The 21,352-nt window shown below is 34.2% G+C and overlaps 3 protein-coding genes across 3 annotated transcripts in view; 2 read left to right on the top strand and 1 right to left on the bottom strand.

Moving 5' to 3' along the window:
• The window catches only part of LOC123260552 (lactase-phlorizin hydrolase-like), a 34,694-nt gene that overhangs the window by 13,047 nt on the left and 295 nt on the right, over positions 1–21,352 (bottom strand). The window contains exon 2 of the mRNA XM_044721707.1: positions 3,184–3,376. The gene's annotated coding sequence lies outside the window, so the exon portion shown is untranslated. The remainder of the gene's footprint in view (positions 1–3,183; positions 3,377–21,352) is intronic.
• On the top strand, positions 9,624–13,683 carry LOC123260554. Its single transcript, XM_044721708.1, has 4 exons — positions 9,624–9,822; positions 10,035–10,153; positions 10,247–10,925; positions 12,682–13,683. The coding sequence occupies exons 1-3, from the start codon at positions 9,624–9,626 to the stop codon at positions 10,922–10,924; spliced, it is 996 nt and encodes a 331-aa protein (XP_044577643.1). The 3' UTR covers position 10,925; positions 12,682–13,683.
• On the top strand, positions 11,743–13,681 carry LOC123260555. Its single transcript, XM_044721709.1, has 2 exons — positions 11,743–12,416; positions 12,682–13,681. Exons 1-2 carry the CDS (start codon positions 11,743–11,745, stop codon positions 13,679–13,681), a joined length of 1,674 nt encoding a protein of 557 aa, XP_044577644.1.

The following is a 21,352-nucleotide window of genomic DNA, read 5'->3' on the forward strand; positions in this document are numbered from 1 at the left end:
ATCATCATCATAATTATTGCAAGAACAAAAAGACTGCTGAAGGTCTCTATCGATGCAAAATCTCGGGTAAAAAAATGGCAGGCCTAGAAAAAACTCAGCCCAAACGACTCATTCATGACGTTAACGCGGACATCACGTAGCACCTTAATGCCAAATGTAGTATCCATTGTGTTGCCTTATAAGTTTAGAGCATTACTATCAAACTCGTGGATCCGCTTAATCCAGAAATCTTAACTAAGTCGGTACCCTTAATACCCGGCATAACGTCCTCAACCCTCCCTCCACCTCCGTGGGAAACGACCGCTAATATACATACGCCGTACTCGAGCCAGCGGATAACTTTACTCGTACGCAAAGGAGAAACTCACGCATGCATCATAAACGCAGACAGGTCTGAGGTCGAATTACTTCCACACAGCTCGGAACCAGAAATTACTTAAACTTTCGCTTAAACTCAACATTATTCATTTATTCTTTTTGTATTAGACGCTAATTCCGCCGTGATTAATTTAGTGTTAATTGATAATTAAATGTACGGATAACTAATTTCCTCCCAGTGAAATTTAATTCTAATTCGAGTTCTAACGAAGGTGGTCAGGGTGCCGTAGGGAATCGCTCGAGTTAGAGGAATGCACATTTCTGGTGCTCGCCCACACCAGTCGGTAGGTCCGATTGTTCTCAGGATCTCCTCGGATAGGAACTGTTAGACTCTTTCTTATTCCCTTGTATATTAGCCCAGCCTTCAACCTGGATACCAGCACAGGATACCCGACATAGTTAGCCTCGGGCGCGAGAATCACTTATTCTTGCATTATTGGTTTCAAGAGTTTCTTTGTTGCATTCAGATGGATATATTCGTGAGTCGATCTCGACCAGCTGAGCTGAGCTGAGCGGTATTCTCTGGGCTCTCTTTAAGATTCTGCAATGCGTTTCTCTCGTTGTCGCTGGTTCTCGATTCGTAGTGTCTATTTCTGAGGACGTGGCAAGTCTCACCCACGCCTTGCTTCGGCTACATCTGAGACCAGCCACCAGCGAGTCTCTCACCGGATTTCAAATTAGCTTATGTCTTTTCGCCTGCACACCTGTCGACATATTTATTACAATGCAAATGGAAATTATTATTTTTTCTTCAGCTCCTTTTTCCCCCTTCTTTCATCCACTGACTATGTCAGTATTTTTCATTAGACGGTCTGTATTTACAACCGCTGGATCTTTGACAGACTAACTATCGTCTAACTGGATGGAGATGAGTTATCGCCGTTCTCGAGCATATTATTTTGACTAAGCACGATCAGACAATTCGCTGATTGTCAGTGTAGACCGTTTTTATCCGAGAAGACCAGGGAAATCGGTACAAACTCTCTGTAATATAAATGTACGGACGTATTTCAGTTATTCGTAAATCGAGATTGGCTTTGTGGCCTGCCGTCTGAATCATTCTATCTATCTGTGGTGTAAATATCATCACCATCTCTTTTATAACAACACCAGCAGTAACAATAACTCGGTGAAGATGTTGTTATCGTCGCGAGACCTAATAACAAGCCGATCTCACTTCTTGGTTGCCCTGCATCCTTTCTCATTTAAATTCTCAGATCCTACTGATCACTTACGTATCCAGCGCAACAAAACCAAACAAAAGAAACAAAACCACCAAACCACTTGAACCCACTGAGATTTTTTTTTTTTATCTACGAGAAAGTTTTTTAACTTATCCCGTGGAATAATAGATCACAGTAGGGGAAAAATTTCATTTCTTTTACATGATTACGATGAGAACTTTGCTGTTAAGTAAAATAACAACAGAATAATGGAAACAACTGTTTGCTTATAAAATAGTTTTGCGGGCTGAGGATACCTCGAGACTGTAATTTACCGTCAGTTGATTTTAAGTTCCCAGTAAATTAATAAACATTATACTTGTAAATATTGTAATTTTAATTTATATTTATAAATATTTTTATTATTTTTAATACATTTTAACCCGTCGCCGTAGCTGGTGGTATTATTATTACCTGGTGCTTGGTTCGGCTAGTGGAGGATGGAGGATGAGTTAGTTGAAACAGGTTGAAAGAAGAATCGAGGTCCGAGGTGGTTCCAATCTCAAACATGAGTTACGACTGACCCCATAAATCCATACAGGTCACCCAGTAATTGGCGGGGCCCAATTCTCGCACCCAATCAGCGCTTTACCTCTGATGTACGATGACGTCATGTATTACCAACGATTTACACGGGAAAATTAGAGCCCACTTCTATCCCTGGTATTCTCATATCAACATTCAACATTATACATTATACATTATCGGTAAATACCTATATATATATACATCAAAGATCCACCCGATGATTGTCCAAGTTAAACTCCAGTACTTCGTGGTGATTTGCCCTCTACTGTTAAACTCCTTACTTTACTCTAGATTTATTTATCGTGATTTGATTTATCGTGATTCACGATCCCACTGAGAACTCGCTAAAATCGGTTACCAGCGTATTGAAACAAAAAAACCGACAATTTATTTTATTTAATAGCATTTCTTTTTCTATTTATGTTTATGCTTCTATTAATAATAATAAACGTTTGCCGGATGGTTATATTGTTCGAGATTAAAATCAATTAAATTATTATTAAAACAGTTTGATATAAATTTAATTATAATAATTATTAAAGTTAGTAGATCGTCAATGTTGAATCATAGCTAGAAATCAGAATAACTATTAGGACTTTCTAAGAATTAATCATTAAGCGTCCGTTATTTTTAGTAGTTGTTATTATAATGTATATCTCGGGATCTCTGCTAACTATGATAGACTTTTTTTTAATTTAGACGATATAACACAAGAATTGAATCGCGTCAAAGTTAACGATAACCTTGGACAGAATCGGGAGTTATAGTAGCCGTATCTTTTTAGACCTATCTCTACGATAAACTCGATTTAGGGGGAGCTTATTCTTGTATATTAACAAAAAATTAAACTAGAAGGACAAAAAAAGGTCTGGTAATCCGGTTTGAGGTCACCCGTCTCTGGTGTATACTTGTTACGGATGAGCATTAGAGTAAAAGTAATAAATAAGAAAGAAAAAGAATAAGAGAGTTGGTATTAGTTTTTAAAAACTAAAATGAGTTGAGAGACAAGTGTATGGTACTGTTGGTAGAATAGAGTAGTGTAGTGTGTCCTCACCGTTAATTTCTCTTGGTATTCTGTCCACCCAATGGCAATTAATTATCGGCGATCCGGTTTTTCGGGAATGCTCTTTTGATAGTACTCCTCACTCTTGTTGTTCTTAGTTAGTTGCTGTAAGTTGTTGTATTGGTTGGTGATGCTGATGCTGGATCTTGGATCCTCGATGCTGTTGTCTTGTTGTACGCCGTTACTATAATTCACGATGATCGTTAGTAATTTATTTAAAATATCTCTATATAAATAGAAGTAGAGGTAAAGATAGAGTTTAGGATCTGCTCGGGTCTTCTTCAGGTTCGGAGACTCTTAAGCTCGTTTCCGGTCTTAATAAAAAATTATTAGTGTCCAGAGGTAATTTTAATAGTTAATACTAAATCGTAACTCAGCTTTTATTTTTGCTGTTATTCTTGAATTACTGGATTTTACGAGTTGGCTCTATCTATTTTATTATTTTTATTTTATAAACCCAATAGTATTTTATCTTTTTTCATTTTTAAATTCCTTCTTGTCGTTTACTCGATTATTGCGCTGGTACTATATACCTACGGCTTACTCGTGTGGGCGAGGGGTCGTAGGTCAGATGCACCGGCCAGCGGCTCTCAATTCCGGATTCTCGTCCCTTTTCATTCATTATTTTTAACCTTTGTACCTCCCTCTATCATATTTTATTTTTATTTTAATTTTTAAAAACAAATCGACCTTTTAATTCTTTAATTTTTTAGCTCTGCATTTTCTTAGGGTAATTTTTAAGAATAAAAAAAAATACAGTATTTAATTCACTATTTTTCACATAAATAATTTCTAAATCATCTAAATATTTAATAATTGTAATAAAAAAAAAAAATAAATAAATAATCTTTATCAACCACTGAAAAAATAAGCGTGGTTTGAATTGGCTTGCAGTGCTTTGTGGCTCGTACTTTAATACTTTTTTTTCGAAATAATTTTAACGTGCAAGGAGATAATATAAAGTATGGTACTCCCGCAGAAGCAGTTACACTGATTGCCGTGTTTTAAGACTCGAAAAGAACAACTACTCCTCCCGACAGTGGCCCGTGGGAACCGCGAGCCCGCAAACGCCGCGGTCCACGTACGCGATGATGCTGTACCAGTCTGCAGGTACTCTGGGGTCTCAACACACATAATAAAACATAAACAGGGAGCTGAGTCAATAATACAGAAAACAGTAGTTGCGTGCTGCTGAAAGTCTCAAGTCATCCTAATAGCCTAAAAGACTTCTAAGGGTGACTTGACTCATTCTATTCCGATTACTGATCAAGTATCTGAGCCTCGAGCCGGAAGTTTGTTGACAAAACCGTGCGAATACTAGGAACATTTAATTTAAATGTTCTCTGTCAGGTTAAATTAAGTAACCAGTGATTCATTCTCTGGCGATCAACAACATCTCGGCTCTCCCATTACGCCTGTTGGCTATATACCATGCAGCCAAGCGGTGACTAATAAACTCTGCTCTTAGGGCGGATATATATATATATATATATATATATATATATATATATATATATATATATACATACATTTATATATTATGTATTGGTATTATTTTATATGGCAGGCCGAGTTTCGTAATTCAGTGTTTAAACGCGGTCAACAATGTCTAGTCAAGTATCAGGGACAAGCCTCACCCCTGCTCGTGGGTGATAGTGAGAATTATTTATTTTTGTTTTTAAAAAATAATTTGTCACCCACATAAATTTTCACAAGCTCGCTTTTTAGTTTTTCTCTTCTGAAATATTAAATTAGCGATTAAACAAAATGATAAAATACTTTCTATCGTATAGTATAAAATAACAGGATAGTTAGCCAAAGGATAGGATCAAAAAATAATGATGATGATAATAATAATTAATAATATCGTAGATGATAAATATAAAAAAGATACATAATATAATATATAATATATAAATTTCTCATAATTAGCTCGTGAAAATATCTTTTGAGATGGATCATCATCTTGAGTCATGATAAACCACCGACAAACTCCCGGTAATTGGCTACCCGTTACATAATGTATAGAGCGACGATATTATCAATATAAATATATATATATATATATATATATATATACTGCTATATATATATATATATATAAATATATATATAGATATATATATAGCATATATATATATATATATATATATATATATATATTTTAAAAGCGCGTCAAGGAGGAATTGGTATTAATGTACCAGCGATATTAACGGAGTGATAGGAGCAATAAATAGGATCGTGAAAAGCTGAGCAATAATCTCTCTTTCTATTCTCTCGGGAGTTGACTATCCTTCTCTTGTTTCTGTATCAATGTTCGCCATCTATCTATATGACTCTGGTTCTAGCTCTGGATCTAGCGTGTTTCTATCCCGAGGTATAAAGTATGAGGTGTAGGATATTTAACACCGGCATCGCACACACAATCCGGCAATAACGAAAGTAACTCGAGCGAGACCGTTGCCGTTGTATCTATCAATTAAGCGATTTGTTTGAGGGTGGGATTTTTTAAATGTTTTTATTCACACTGTACTTACCAAGTAAGTCGTTCTGTACTTCTGTAAGTTAAGGGTCTCTAATTTATTTATACTGGGCAGATATCACGTGTTAGATATATATCGTTAGCAAACTCCTCCGCGATCGGATACCATCGGCTTACTAAGATACCGATCGGCCAGCTGTTATGTCGAGTCTTTACTTGTTGGGTATCACTTCTGTGTACTTCAACTCTACTTGTGGATAATTATCCAATCTACAATACTTAACTGCACTGGATTATTTTATTAAAAAAAAAAAAAAAAAATTAATCTTGGCTCTAGAACAATATTTTTATTTACAGAAAATTTAGAAGAAAAATATTTTATTGAAATTGGAAATTTTTGTTAAAAAGTTTCGGATAATTTAGCAAAATTAAATTAAATTATTTTTCATTTAAATATAAAATATTTTGAACTTTTAAATTCAATTATTTTAATACTACTAACTAAAAAAAATTCTTTTATTACTTGAAAAAATTTTAGACGACCAAAATGTTCTTAGCTTAACTTAACCTTTTTTCTGTTAAATTACAGCATAACAATACAATTTATAAAAAGTAAATGAATGAAATAATAAATAATAAATGTCGAAATAACAGTTGGGTAAAAAGACGAGTCACGCATCATCAGGTAAATAGTTTGTTACCCACCTACAGATTCGATTGTCGAGTGTTATATCACATGAGCACTGCACAGGGGCGTTAAAAGCTGCTGCATCTCGTCTCTTCTTACTCTTGCTCCATTCTATTCTATTCAATTGTTTAGTTTTTACGAATCGGTGGGTGCAAGCGTCTCTCCCGGTTATTGAGTAATTGGAACACGGCCTCAATACACATTACAATATTATTTCTCTGCCCCTACATGGAAACACCAGCAAAGGAAGCTCAACACTCGTGGATACACTACCGGTAATTGATGAAATGTTTTTTTTTTTTAAACAATATTTATGAATTTATATTTAATTTTTTTTTATTTAGTCATAGCATTGTTTTAAAAGTCACTCTCTTTACTCCTCTCGTTTGTATTTAATGCACCGTTGACTAACACACTCACAATCTCTCAAGATCCAAGAGTGTATGTATCCTATCTAGCAGTACTCACTTTCGCATTAGGCTTCATTGTCCTCCCACGAGGATTTATGCTAATCCGATTCCCTCAGTTGTCTGACTATGTCGGAAACAAACCAAGGAGTGTCGCCAGGATATTGCTAATAATTTGTCTTTTTCTCACACGAACTCTAAACTCTATTGACACCTGTTTCCTTTTTTTCTCGAATTAAAAAAAAAAAAAAAATTTTTTTTAATCTATATTATTAAGAGAATAAGCAAAATTTTGTGGCCAGTGTATTTATATGATAAAATAGGTTTTTATGGTTAAATTTGGTATTGTTGAAAAAATCTTGACCTGGAGTTGTGCCTTTTCAAGGTTTCATATCATTCTCACCGATAGTCACCCATACAGGAAGCCCCAGAGTTGAACGACGGGGCCATGCCTGGGACATTATTGGGAAGCCCATCTTGGCAAACCTATATTGTCCCATGCCCGGGCCATAACTGGGCAATCAGCCTTGGCCATTCCAATGATTACCCAGGCTTGGGCCAAGACTGAATAACCTAGCCTTGGCCAAGCCTAGAGTCATCCTAACTTGGGCCAAGTTTGTGTAACCTAACCTCGGCCGTTGGATGGTAACCCTAACATGGGCCAAGACTGGATAAGCTAGCCTTGGCCAAGCCTAGAGTCATCCTAACTTGGGCCAAGTTTGTGTAACCTAACCTCGGCCGTTGGATGGTAACCCTAACATGGGCCAAGACTGAATGACCTAGCCTTGGCCAATGAATGGTAACGCTAACTTGGGCCAAGATTGTGTAACCTTACCTCGGCCGTTGGATGGTAACGCTAACATGAGCCGAGACTGAATAACCTAGCCTTGGCCAAGCCTAGAGTCACCCTAACTTGGGCCAGGACTGGGCAATCTAGCCTTGGTCAACCCAATGATTACCCGAGCTTGGACTAGAACTGGGACCCCAGCTACGGCCATTCAATGGCGATCCAGACTTGGGCCAGGACTGAGCAACCTAGCTTTGGTCGACCCAATGATTACCCGAGCGTTAGCCAAGACTGGGATGCCTAGCCTTGGCCGTTGAATGGCAACTCAGACTTGAGCCAGAATTGGGCAACCTAACTTTGGCCATTCAATGGGAAATCCAAATTTAATTAATCATTAATTAATATAATTTGGAACAGTAAATATTTATTACTTAACGAATATTTGATAGCAAATGCTAAAATTGAATATTTATTATTTCAACAAAACAATTGTATATCGTCAAAATTGATACGGTCTTAAAAAAAATTAAAATATTATAATATGATATTAAAAATATACAGAACGATTTAAAAAGTCTAAAGTTAATGTAAGAACTTGACTTTTGCTTTTTTTTTAAGTTAATAAACATTTGTAAAAAATAGATAATTTTTATCAAAACACAATATTAAATAACATCAATTATATAAATAATAAACCGTCACACTCTGTCACCATATAGATTTAGCTTATATGAATGGGGAGATGTGCGTTAACTTATCGGTCGTATGGCGTAGGGGTTAGTGGTCGGTCTGGCAAGCGCGTGGCTCGGGTTCGAATCTCGGTTAAGGTAAATGCGATTTTCACTTTATTTCTATAATTATCGAAAGTTAGGTCTAAATTAAGAGTTAAGTTGTCTAAACTTGCGTTAGCTATATATCAAAATTGAAATAAATTATTGACAATTAAAAAATTCCTTTTTCATAATTTCAACTAACTACTCATTTTATACAAAATAATTTAACCGTTTCGTAGAATTTTACTATTTTATTTCAGAGAATTCAATTTATTCGAAATTGAGTTCTTAATACTAATTTGGTTTCACATTAAACAATTAAATTCTAAATATATTTTGTAATCTACTTCTTTTAGTAAATTCTATAGTGGTGAATAAGCCTGAGCTTGCTTTGGCTTAAAAACTTGGGCCAGTCTTAGTTAACATACTTGGACCAATCTTGGTTATCATGCTTGGGCCAGTCTAGGCAACCAAGCTTGGCACCCTGTTATCACTCCAGACTTCTACCAAGGCTGGGCCAAAGCGGGTTTACAAGCATGGGCCAGAGATAGATAGCATTGCGCCAAGCATGGCCCATATCTGGCCCCGTCGTATTGTCCTGTATAGGCAATTTATGATGATAAGTATTTAGGCTGCATTCGAAAATTCTCTATCTCAAGATACATAATAAAGAAATGACCTTGTGTCTCGTGAACTATTTATATATTTAAAGATATAAGTTCATCCCGATGTTACACTCATCGAGACCTTTCATTTGAGTACCCACATCAATTTTTCATATATTTATATATATTATATACATGTATATATCAAAAATATATTAAAAATGCAAGTGGGTACTCAAATGAAAACTCTTGATGAGTGTAACATCGGGATGAGCTTACATCTTTAAAAACGTCAATAGTTAAGGAAGTACAGTGCAATTTAATAAAAGTCATTATTTAATAAAGCAAAACTTTATTTATTTATAATTATAATTCACAAGTCACGGCAGCCACGTAGTGACTGGTTGCTAGTTAATTAGTAACGTAGAACAAAATTTTTAATTAAAATGTTTAATTATATTATGTGTCTCGTTCTCGATGATAGTTTCATGTAGTCATGCTTGTCATGTTTCAATCCACAACGTTCAACGCTTAAATTCAAAATATTTTGGCGCTTTCCGCCATCTTGTCTCGACATGCGCCCTCTTTACTCATATTGTTTCGTCGTGCTGAGATATCAACACGTTTTTATACGCAACTGTTGAAATAAAATAAATATTTATATTTATAATAAAAATTAAATTGTCGACATGGGCAAGAAACGCTCTAGATCTCGCTCACGATCTCGTTCAAGAGAATCGAGACGTAAGAAAGAGGATAAATGGGAGAAATTACAAGCTCGCGTAGATAACCTCACAAAGGTGGTTGAAATGCTGGCAAATGTTCAACAAGAACAAAGATCAGCAGTTAATTCTCATGTAGATTCAGGCCCGCCTATTGTTACATCAGGTAAATTACACTAATTATTTATACAATGCCCAAATATTCTCAACTTTACATACGAAGGTTGAGAGGTCTGTCCACACGACAGTACCAGGTCCATACGACCATGGCTAATTTGGTGATAAAGTTCAATAAGAACATAAATATCACAAGAACACAATAAGTGTCATTTTTCCCTAAAAAATTGCTGATTTATTTATTTTTTAATTATTTCTCAGATGCTGAGAAAGACAAAAACATTGAGTCTGACTCTGGGAAGGTCATGACTGAAACGCCGGAAAAACCGGTGATGGAGCCAACTGATGCTGAATCTAAAGCATCGGATCAGTTAGAAGTGGTGAAAGATGATGCTTTAAAAATTCTAGGCTTGGATACAAATGAAGGTAATCTTAAGAACATCAAGTATCATCCACAAGTAAATGATACGTAGGGAAAATGGAAGATCGAGGGTCTTCCAGAGAAAAATAAAAAAGAGATCTTAGAGTCATACAAGAGAAAAGGTGATTTTTATACTGAAGCACTAAAACTAAATTTGGAAATAATTCCTCTTCTTAGCGACATAGCTAAGAAAAGAGATGAACATTTTGCCGAAACTCAAAATTGCGTAGGCACGGCATTATGTGCTTTAGGTGCTGCAGTATCTCTGTTATTAGATCAACCAGAAGAAGGTGTTGACGAGGACGCTCTGACTAATTACATAAGTCATATGGGCCAGATCCTTACAGATGTGTTTTACCAACAATCGGTGGCGAGGAAGTCGTACATTACTTCTCAGTTAAACAAAAACATCAAACCGATGGTGGACACAATGTTATCAAAGGAATGGCTTTATGGTGATGACCTTAAGGAAAAGGTCAAAGATGTCAAGGAGATAGAGAAAGCTTGTGCTAGTATTAAAGACAAACCGACACCAAAGTTGACAACTAAACATCAGAGTCAGGGAAATGGGAGACGACGACCGTCGGAATACCGTCAGGTGGGCTACAACCAAAGATCCCGTGCATCGAGGTTCAAACCGAGGACACACAGGTCCTATCAACAGCAGCCGTACACGCAGCAGTCCAAGACAACATCGAAGACGACGAGCCAATCATCGTTGAAGAAATAAGGTAAAGAAAATAGCGGGTCGTTTGCGTTATTTTATAAACAATTGGAAAGAGATTACCACTGATAAAGTTGTTTTAAATTATATAAATGGATATAAAATTCCATTTACACAAACACTGACGCAAAAAATTCCCCCAAAAGAAAGAAATTTATCTGTTGAAGAAACAGAAAAAATTCAAGTAGAAATAGATAAATTAATTATTAAAGGCGCGATTAAAAGATGTGAAGAGTGTGATGACCAATTTATTCCTCCGTATTTTCTAGTTCAGAAACCCGATGGCACAAATCGTTTTATATTTAATTTAAAAGAATTCAATGAATTCATTGATCCTCCACATTTTAAATTAGAAGATATGAGGTCCGCTCTAGGACTAATATCTCCAGGTGACTATCTTGGAAGTATGGATCTCCAAGATGCATATTTGATAGTTCCGATCTATCCAGGACACAGAAAATGTTTAAGATTTAGATTTAAGGGGAAGTTGTATCAATATTTATGTCTTCTTTTTGGACTATGCTCTAGTCCTTATGTATTTACTAAAATAACTAAACCAGTAGTTTATACACTTCGATCATGGGGGATATTATTAGTATTATACCTGGATGATTTTTTGTTTATAAATAAATCGAAAGTTATCTGTGAGAAAAACATGAGAAAGTCAATACGATTCTTGGAGAAGCTGGGTTTCATTATAAACTTCCAAAAGAGTTCACTTGTAGCTTCGCAGACGTGTAAATATCTGGGGTTTGTCATTGATTCAGCGAAATTGTCCTTAAATCTAACAAGTAAAAAGAAAGAAACTATTGTCAAGCTAGTAAATGAGTTTAAGGTTGGTAGATCGGTTAAGATTAGGAAATTCGCAGTTTTTCGGGATAGTAACATCAGCTTGCGCAGCAGTAGGGTACGGTTTCATACACTGCAAGCAATTGGAAAGACAGAAATATCTGGCTTTAAAATTCAATGATGGTAATTATGAAGGTAATATAATTATTAATGAGAACATTTCGGAGGATCTAAATTGGTGGAAAGTAAATGCAGCAATTGGAGCCAATCCGATCAGAACTCAGAGTTACGCGATGGAGATCTTCTCTGACTCTTCCTTGACGGGCTGGAGCTGCTACTGTGATGGGGTAAAAGCGTTCAGGTTTTGGGACGAGAATGAACAAAAGAAGCATATAAATTATCTTGAATTATTGGCAGCCTTTTTTGCGATTAAATGCTTTGCATCTAAATTGTCAAACTGCGAAATTTTACTTAGACTAGACAACACTACGGCAATCTCTTACGTCAACAGAGCAGGTGGAGTAAGATTTCGACACCTAAGCATGTTATCAAATAAGATTTGGAAATGGTGCGAAGAACGAGGTTTATGGCTAAAAGCTTCTTATATTTCGTCTGCAGAGAACACTGAAGCCGATAGTGCATCACGCAATGCAAATTTTGATTCGGAGTGGGAACTGTCAGGACATGCTTTCTCAAAAATTGAAAAACAGTTAGGTCCTTTTTCAGTTGATTTGTTTGCTTCTCGGTTGAATAGGAAGTGTAAAAAATTTTATTCGAGATTTCCGGATCCGCAAGCCAGCTCTGTTGATGCGTTCACGGTTTCATGGAGAGGTGAAAACTTTTATGTATATATAGGCCACAATAGTAGTACCAATGTGGCCTACACAACCGTGGTATCCACTCTTCACATCACTATTAATCGAGCCAACAATAGTTTTTAAACCTGATACTAAGTTATTAATTTCTCCTTACAGACAGGAGTCATCCGCTAGCGTTCCACCTTTCATTGGTGGCAGGAAAGTTATCAGGACGGCATACATAAATAAAGGAGTTCCAGAAGAAACAGCGGATGTCATGGTGGGTGCCATAACCGAGTCAACTTTAAAGCAATACAATTGCAGCCTGAAGCGCTGGTGGATTTTTACACACCGCAACAACATCAACATGTATAATGCTAAAACTACAGACATCATTAGATTTTTGTCAGAAGTCTTTGAGGAAGGAGCTCAATATAGCACATTAAACACAGCTCGGTCTACAATAGCATTAATATCAGCTTATGATATTAATGAAGATGGTTTAATTACACGATTCTTGAAAGGGGTTTTTAAAAAGAGGCCTACAAAATCTAGGTACAACACGACGTGGGATGTCACACCAGTTCTTGAGTACATGGAGAAAAAACATCCTCTGAAGGATTTAAAAATTAAAGATGCGGCAGAAAAAGTTGCAACTTTACTGACACTGACAACGGGCCAAAGGCTTCAAACTTTAGCCCTAATAAATATAGATAATATTGAGACATCAAAGTCTGGCATAAAAATAAAGATTCCAGATCAAATAAAAACTACCAAGCCTGGCGGTTTTCAACCGGAACTAGTTTTGCCATTTTTTAAGAATAAACCAGGTCTCTGTGTAGCATCGGCAGTCTACCTGGATTATACCAAGGAGCGAAGACAGAAAGAAACAAATAATTTGTTTCTCTCGACTATGAAACCTTTTAAAGAGGCCTCATCGCAGACTATTAGCCACTGGATCAAGGCCTTACTAGGTAAAGCAGGAGTTGATGTCAAAAAGTTTACGGCGTACAGCACGAGACACGCTGCAGTGTCAACTGCTCATAAGCGTGGGGTCGACATATCAGTTATAAAGTCCTGCGCTGGATGGTCTCCAAGCTCTCAGACCTTCTTTAAGTTTTACAATCGCCCAGTATTGGCTACAAACGACCAGTTTGCTAAGGCAATTTTAGAATAGATGTAAGATAAAAATAATAATATATAACATTTAAAAAAAATAATAATAATAACAATAATAATATAAATGTATTGTGGTTAAAAATAAAATAGAGTGCAGAAACTAAGAATTATCACTCAAGCTTTAAAGAACTACATGAAACTATCATCGAGAACGAGACACATAATATAATTGTACGATCAAACGAGAAAACTTTTATACTTTTATCTCGACAAACATTTTCTTAATTGTTTTATTTCGATTTACAATAGATGGTCGGATGTCATATGTCAGATGGGTTTAATTAATTTCGGCGCTACCTATTGATTAATTCAAAGTGCCGTAAGGTAGAAATTTTTCTGAAAGGTTAAAAATCTCTTAGTTGAGTAATCACTTGTGGTTTTATCTAATCATCCGGTCATAGGTCTCTATTAATATTTATTTATAGTATCGAAACTCCAAAATTGTTCGATCAAACGAGCGGCCGCGAAGTTTAATCGAAATTATATGAAGTGTCTCGTTCGAAGATGATAGTCTCCCGCCCTGTTCTGACCCAAAAGTAATATTAAAAATTACAGAAAACTATTCCCACTATCATCTTCAAGGTAAGTCGTGATAATTCGTGATATTCGTCACACAAAACAATATGAGTAAAGAGGGCGCATGTCGAGACAATATGGCGGAAAGCGCAAAAATATTTTGAATTTAAGCGTTGAACGTTGTGGATTGAAGCATGACTACATGAAACTATCATCTTCGAACGAGACACTTCATATAATTTCGATCAAACTTCGCGGCCGCTCATTTGATCAATTTTGGAGTTTCGATACTATAAATAAATATTAATAGAGACTTATGACCGGATGATTAGATAAAACCACAAGTAATTACTCAGCTAAGAGATTTTTAACCTTTCAGAAAAATTTCTACCTTACGACACTTTGAATTAATCAATAGGTAGCGCCGAAATTAATTAAACCCATCTGACATATGACATCCGACCGTCTATTGTAAATCGAAATAAAACAATTAAGAAAATGTTTGTCGAGATAAAAGTATAAAAGTTTTCTTGGTACATAAATGATTAAAAAAAAAAAAAATAGTTACTTTAAATGATTGTCCCTTTCTCACGACCCAAAAATTCTTAATAGGTCACTAGTCAGAAGACACTAATGACCGAAATGGTAATAAATATAAAAAAAAAAAATCTTCGAGTTTCAAACGATTACCGGTGAGCGCCGAAAAGGCTGAACACATAATAAACACTTCTATATATTTTCACTTTTTCCACGGCAAGGTTACTAAATATCATTAACATCATAAAGTAGTATGGACTAATATAACGACAGTGCTCCCAAGTTCACAGGGCGTATCATCCTTTCTCTTGTTCGTCTATAATTAGGCCGTTCTTATTCTGTTTGACTTAAATGTAATATTTCTAGATTTTTTTAACATCATCTTTACTTTCATTTATGCTTACGCCTCTACCGCTCCTTCTGCTTTAACAAATATTTAAATATTTAAATAATAAATAATAAAGTTTCTCTTTATACTTTTGGTAACACTAATGAATAAATAAATAAATATTTATATAAATAATGAGTGTGTTATCGGGTTATTACTTTGTTAGTAACTGTTAAGCTCAGCAAAGATGTCAATCATCGTACTTGATACTTGAGGTTAACTTCTTAAAGACGAACTACTTACATAGAGAAGATTTATATCTGACACTCGGGTTTCGCACAAGGGTAACTCAATTTGTAGTTACAAACGAGGATAATATGATAATGGGTTGCTCTTGCGCTGTTGAACTTTTAAAAGAGCTCGAAACGAGCCACCCACCTGTGCTCTGTCATTTATTAACGTCTGTCAATGATGATCCTTTTCAATGCATTACAAGCATCCACGATCCGAGTCAATCGTGTTTTGTATTTCCAACACGTCACTCTTGGGCTTCTTAACAACTACAATACACTCAAAATTTCGTTTTATTATGTAACAATTACTTTTTAAATTACTATAAGAGTTATGGGCGGCTGCTCAATCAAATATTTAAATTATTATCGGAAAATATTTCAAGAATTTTCGGTCGGTATTTTAATATTCTTAATTGAATTAAAAATATAATTATATACATAGAAAATTTATTCTAATTACCGAAAAAATTTCTCAATAATAAAAGTCATTAGAAATAAAATTATTATTTTTTGATATAATTTAAATGATGAAAGGATTTCATGAATAATTTGCCGATAAATAAATCTACCGATAAATAAATCATTCCACTTAATAGCTAATAGACTTAATTTGAGGCTCGAAAATAAAAAAAAATGATTGATGATAAAGAAGCAACCAGTTCAAAGCAAAATACGGATGTAATATGTGAGTCAAAATGTTATAATTACATGTCTATTGGACGTTCGATAATTTCCCGTCTCTTTGTTGAGTAAATACCTCTTTACTTTCATCTCTCTCTCCGTCAGTTATTCTCGAATATTTTTAAGTTCAGATGATTTTGGCCACCGCCAATTACAAAAGGTCTGACACCGACGGCGTCGCGATTGACGGGTCGATTGTTAAAAACAATCGATAGATCCATCGATCATGATCGAAGCCGTCAGGAGTTAAGTTTTTTTTTTCTTAATTAAAAAATGAAGGGAGAGATCAACAGGAAAGAGGGAACAAGAATTAAAGGCAGACACAATAGTGTAGCAGGTAGATAAAAACGTATTGCCTAACGAGGTCGTGATTATCGGAAGGAATAATGGCCAGACAAAAAATATAAATAATTATTGTAGAACTCGCGTATCCTCTAAAATTATTTATTTTTTCTTTTGTTGTACAAATGAAATATAATACTGATATTTTTTTCCTCATTCCGAATGCCTATCAATCTTCAAACATATTATTATTATCTATATTATTAAGAGAATAAGCAAAATTTTGTGGCCAGTGTATTTATATTATCAAATGGGTTTTTATCGTTAAATTTGGTATCGTTGAAAAAGTCTTGATCTGGAGTTGTGCCTTTTCATGGATTCATATCATTTTCACCAATAGTCAATTTATGATGATAAGTACTTAGGCTGCATTCGAAAATGCTCTAACTCTAGATACATAATTAAGAAACGACTTAGTATCTCGAGAACTATTGACATTTTTAGAGATATAAGCTCATCCCGACATTCTACTCATCAAGACCTTTTATTTGAGTACCCACATCAATTTTTCATATCTATACTAATAAATGGAGAGCCGGTTTTTTTGTCCGGTTATACTCCGAAAACTACTGAACCAATCGGAATAATACTTATACCATAAGATGCAGCGTGCTTCGGAGAAGGTTTTAGTATATAATGGTGGTGATTACTTATACGGAACCTATATTTTTTTAACTTAGAAATAATGAATTCTTATTGTAACTAAATTTATTCTATTCGATTGTAATTTGTTTAAAATAAATTTGTTAATTCTATTGGTTATGTTTATATATTAGGCAGATTTCTTCACTTATGAGACCTGCAATTTCTTCAACTGAAACTTTCAATGCTCATTAAAAATTTTTTTTTTCATATCAATTATTGTTCATTTTTGTAAGAAAGACACGGGAATGTTATAATGATTGCATATTGGAAGTTACAATGAATATTAGCTAGAATAATTACATGTTAGTATTTATATATATTATATATATGCATTTATGAAAAATATATCAAAATGCATGTCGGCATTCAAATAAAAGTTCTTGATGTGTGTAACATCGGGATGAGCTCATATTTTTAAAAATGTCAATAATTAAGAACTGACATTTCTACACGGAAAGAAAATTGTACGAAAAATTACAATGAAAACATCGTAATTTTTAGTATAGGACATTGTAGTGCCGGACCAAAACTCAAACATCGTAATTTATACGATGCAACATCGTAAATTTCTATCACTAAAATTGAAAACAAGTTTAGATCATCGAAATAGTATATTACACACCTAGGGAAGTAAAGCAAGAAATGTCTCAGATCACATGTAATTGTTGTCCGAGGCGAAGCCGAGGTCAACAAACATGTGATCTGAGGCTTTCTTATTTACTTCCCGTGGAGTGTATACTATTTTTTTGTCCGACGAAGGCGGAAAGCGGCAACTTTGTTTAGCGCAGCGGGACGAAAGTTGCCACTTTCCGCCCGGAGGGCAAAAAAAATAATTCTGTATCACCGAGGAATCGAACCCGGTGACCTCTCCGCCAGAAGTCCAAGGTTTATCCCCTTACACTATCGGAAGGAATACGTAAATTCCTGTTCAGTCACATAATAAAACCCTCCATACAGTAGTTGGTCATCTTTCGGTGGTGGCGTCGCAAACTACTGGACTCTGTCTCTCTTTTATCAAAACATATAGTATGCGTCCTTATTCACTTGCTCTTGCGGAAAAAAAATTTACTAAATAACATCGTAATTTTCAATAATTCAAATTGTATTCTGTAGACGGCAGCATCGTAAAAATCAAGTTACTGAAAGTCTAGTCCTGGATTACGATGTTACTATTGTAATTTTTCATAGGATTTTTTTTCCGTGTATCTTGTCAACTACACGAAAAAAAATAAACTGTTGCTGCAACAGGAGGCAGCCATGTTGCAGCAACAGGATTACTACTGTTGTTTCGACTTAATAGTAAAATATAATTGGGTCATTCCATGTCAAATTGATTAACAGTTGGAATTGACCCCTTTTGACTTGGATAAATTTTGGTTAGAAATTTTCTTTTATCATACAATGAACTTCTGCCAGAGGAAAAAAAATTAAAAAATTTTTTTCAAAAGATATGCAAATTCAAAATTTTGCTATTTTTTCAGTTTTTCAATTTTGTTTTTGAAATATCTAGTACGCGATTATAGATGCAAGAATGGCCTTTCGTTTGTTTGAAAAGGGACACTTGGGGCTATTGAAAAAAAAAAAAATATTTTGGAAAAAAATTTTGAAAAATGTCAAATTTGTCAAATTTTAAATTTTTGAAAATCGAAAAAACATCGAAAAAACATCGAAAAATATTCGAAAAAACGAAACAAAATTGATATTCTCATCATATTGTTTCTGATTTTTATTGGAAATTTATAATCTGTTTGAGTTATTTGACGTTAAAAACTGTTATTGAAGTGAAGAAACGGACAAAATATATCATGCGTTAAAAAAAATAAGAAACTATCTCATGTGTTAAACCTGACTTTAAGATTACTCTAAAAAAACATAAAAAAATTGAAATTAATTTATTTTTAATATTTCCACGTCATGCATTTAATTTTTTAATGCTCAAAATTACAATACTATGTATCTGTATAAATTTACCTTATTTAAAAGTTGCAAAAAACAAGAAAAAAATTTTTATTTAAATTCAAAAATTCATATTTAAAAAAAAACATAGTTCTAAATATTTCAGGGTCTTTTAAGATCAGTACACGGTACTATACAAAAATAATTGAGCCAAAATTTTAATGTCAATCGTCATTTTTGACGATTTTTAAAAATTTAAAATTTGACAAATTTGGCATTTTTCAAAATTTTTTTCCAAAATATTTTTTTTTCAATAGCCCTAAGTGTCCCCTTTTAAACAAACAAAAGGCCATTCCTGTATCTCTAATAGCATACGAGATATTTCAAAAACAAAATTGAAAAAATAGCAAATTTTGAATTTTCATATCTTTTGAAAAAAAAAATTTTTTTAATTTTTTTTCCTCTGGCAGAAGTTCGTTGTTTGATAAAAGAAAATTTCTAACCAGAATTTATCCAAGTCAAAAAGGATCAATCCAACTGTTGGTCAATTTGACATGGAATGATCCAACTATATTTTACTATTAAGTCGCAACAACAGTAGTAATTCTGTTGCTGCAACACGGCTGCCCCCTGTTGCAGCTGCAGGTAAATCCTGTTGCTGCAACATGACTGCCTCCTGTTGCAGCAACAGTTTATTTTTTTCCGTGTAATGATATTTTTAAAGATATAAGCTCATCCCGACATTCTACTCATCGAGACCTTCCATTTGAGTACCCAAATCATTCTTTCATATATTTATATATATGTATATATGAAAAATATATCAAAATGTATGTGGGTACTCAAATGAAAGCTCTTGATGAGTGTAAAATCGGGATGAGCTTATATCTTTAAAAATGTCAACAGTTAAAAAAGTACAATGCAGTTCAACAAAAGTGATTATTTAATAAAGCAAAATTTTATTTATTTATAATTCACAAGTCACGGCAGTCGCAGAGTGACTGCAAGCTTGCTAGTTTTTATTAATATTATTAATTGTAATAAAAGATTTGAATAAAGAAACTTTCATCGTGAGTACAATGAAAAAGTTTGAATGAAAATGGAATAAAACAGAAATCAGTTTAAGGATTTATGGCCAGTACGGAGGGAAATAATCGAGGGCTGACAAGGATCGATGTCGATCCTCGGCAATCGATAGGGGGTCACTGGTTTCATTAAACAAAAAGTATTTTAAAAAGCGGTAATGCTTTGCAAGTGATATTATAACACATAACACATAAGAGATAACATACGGCATTATGGTCTTTAGTCATGAGAGAGCTGAATTTAAAGCGAGCTATCGGGGCGTGGAGAACGTACACGAGGTACCAAACCAGATATATTATAAATGTAATGTGTATAACCCCTTATACGCGAGCTATCGAGACTGGACCACTGGCTGTGCACAATTAGGCCTCGGTGTGGAACGAATTCATCTTCGTTTAATACGTTTCAGACTTATGGACTTTACTGAGGTTAAGTATTAATGTATATGGGGTTCTCCAGAGATCGATTATCAATCATACCACCTTGGATTATTATTCGCAATCTCACTCGTGAATATTGTTTCCCTTTCATCATTTTTCCTCACATTCATATCTAGATATTTTATTTTATAATTGCCGTTTATTTCACTATCACTCCGGTTATTTATCGCCCTCCTTTATTAATTAAATAGATAAATGCAAATACTGATATTAAATGTTAAATATTATTTTCCGGATTAAAGTTTTTATATTTTTTTATTTCAATGCGTAAATTGCGATAACAAAAGTAATTTAGATCACTTATGTAAGCGCGTCTGACATTTAATCAAAGATTAGAGTCAAGATCTTTGACACGTACAATATATATGATAATACAGAAATTTTCTTGATGATAAATATAATGATGACGTATAATTTATTTTTAAAAAAATCAATTAGTTTACTTTAGATATTTTGAATTTAATGATAGAGTTAAACATGACTGTTGATAGTAAAAATTTAAAAAAGACTTAACATAAAAAAAAGATGAAAATAAATATTTAAATTTTCGAAACAAGCTTTGAATAATAACAATGAATAATCGTGGAATTACTAGAAAGAAATATTTTTTAATAAAAAAATCAACCTCTTAGAGCAAAGTCTTATCATCAACAAAGTCGTATATATACAAAGTGCATCACAATTAATTTATTCATCGACCCGTGTCGCTTTCGCTTCCACTGCACACAGTTAACTCACCCGTTAGATTTTAGTTTCACGACGTCAAGTGAATGTAAGTAAATATATTTGCGTAAGTAAACGAAACTCGCATCATTTAACTCGTCAATTGCTTCTATCTACGCTTACACACACGCATTCCTCTTGAGTTTCAAATTATCCTGTATAGTAAATCACAATAATATCCT

Source organism: Cotesia glomerata, linkage group LG3 (assembly GCF_020080835.1).
Source record: "Cotesia glomerata isolate CgM1 linkage group LG3, MPM_Cglom_v2.3, whole genome shotgun sequence".
NCBI classification, from domain to species: Eukaryota; Metazoa; Arthropoda; class Insecta; order Hymenoptera; family Braconidae; genus Cotesia; species Cotesia glomerata.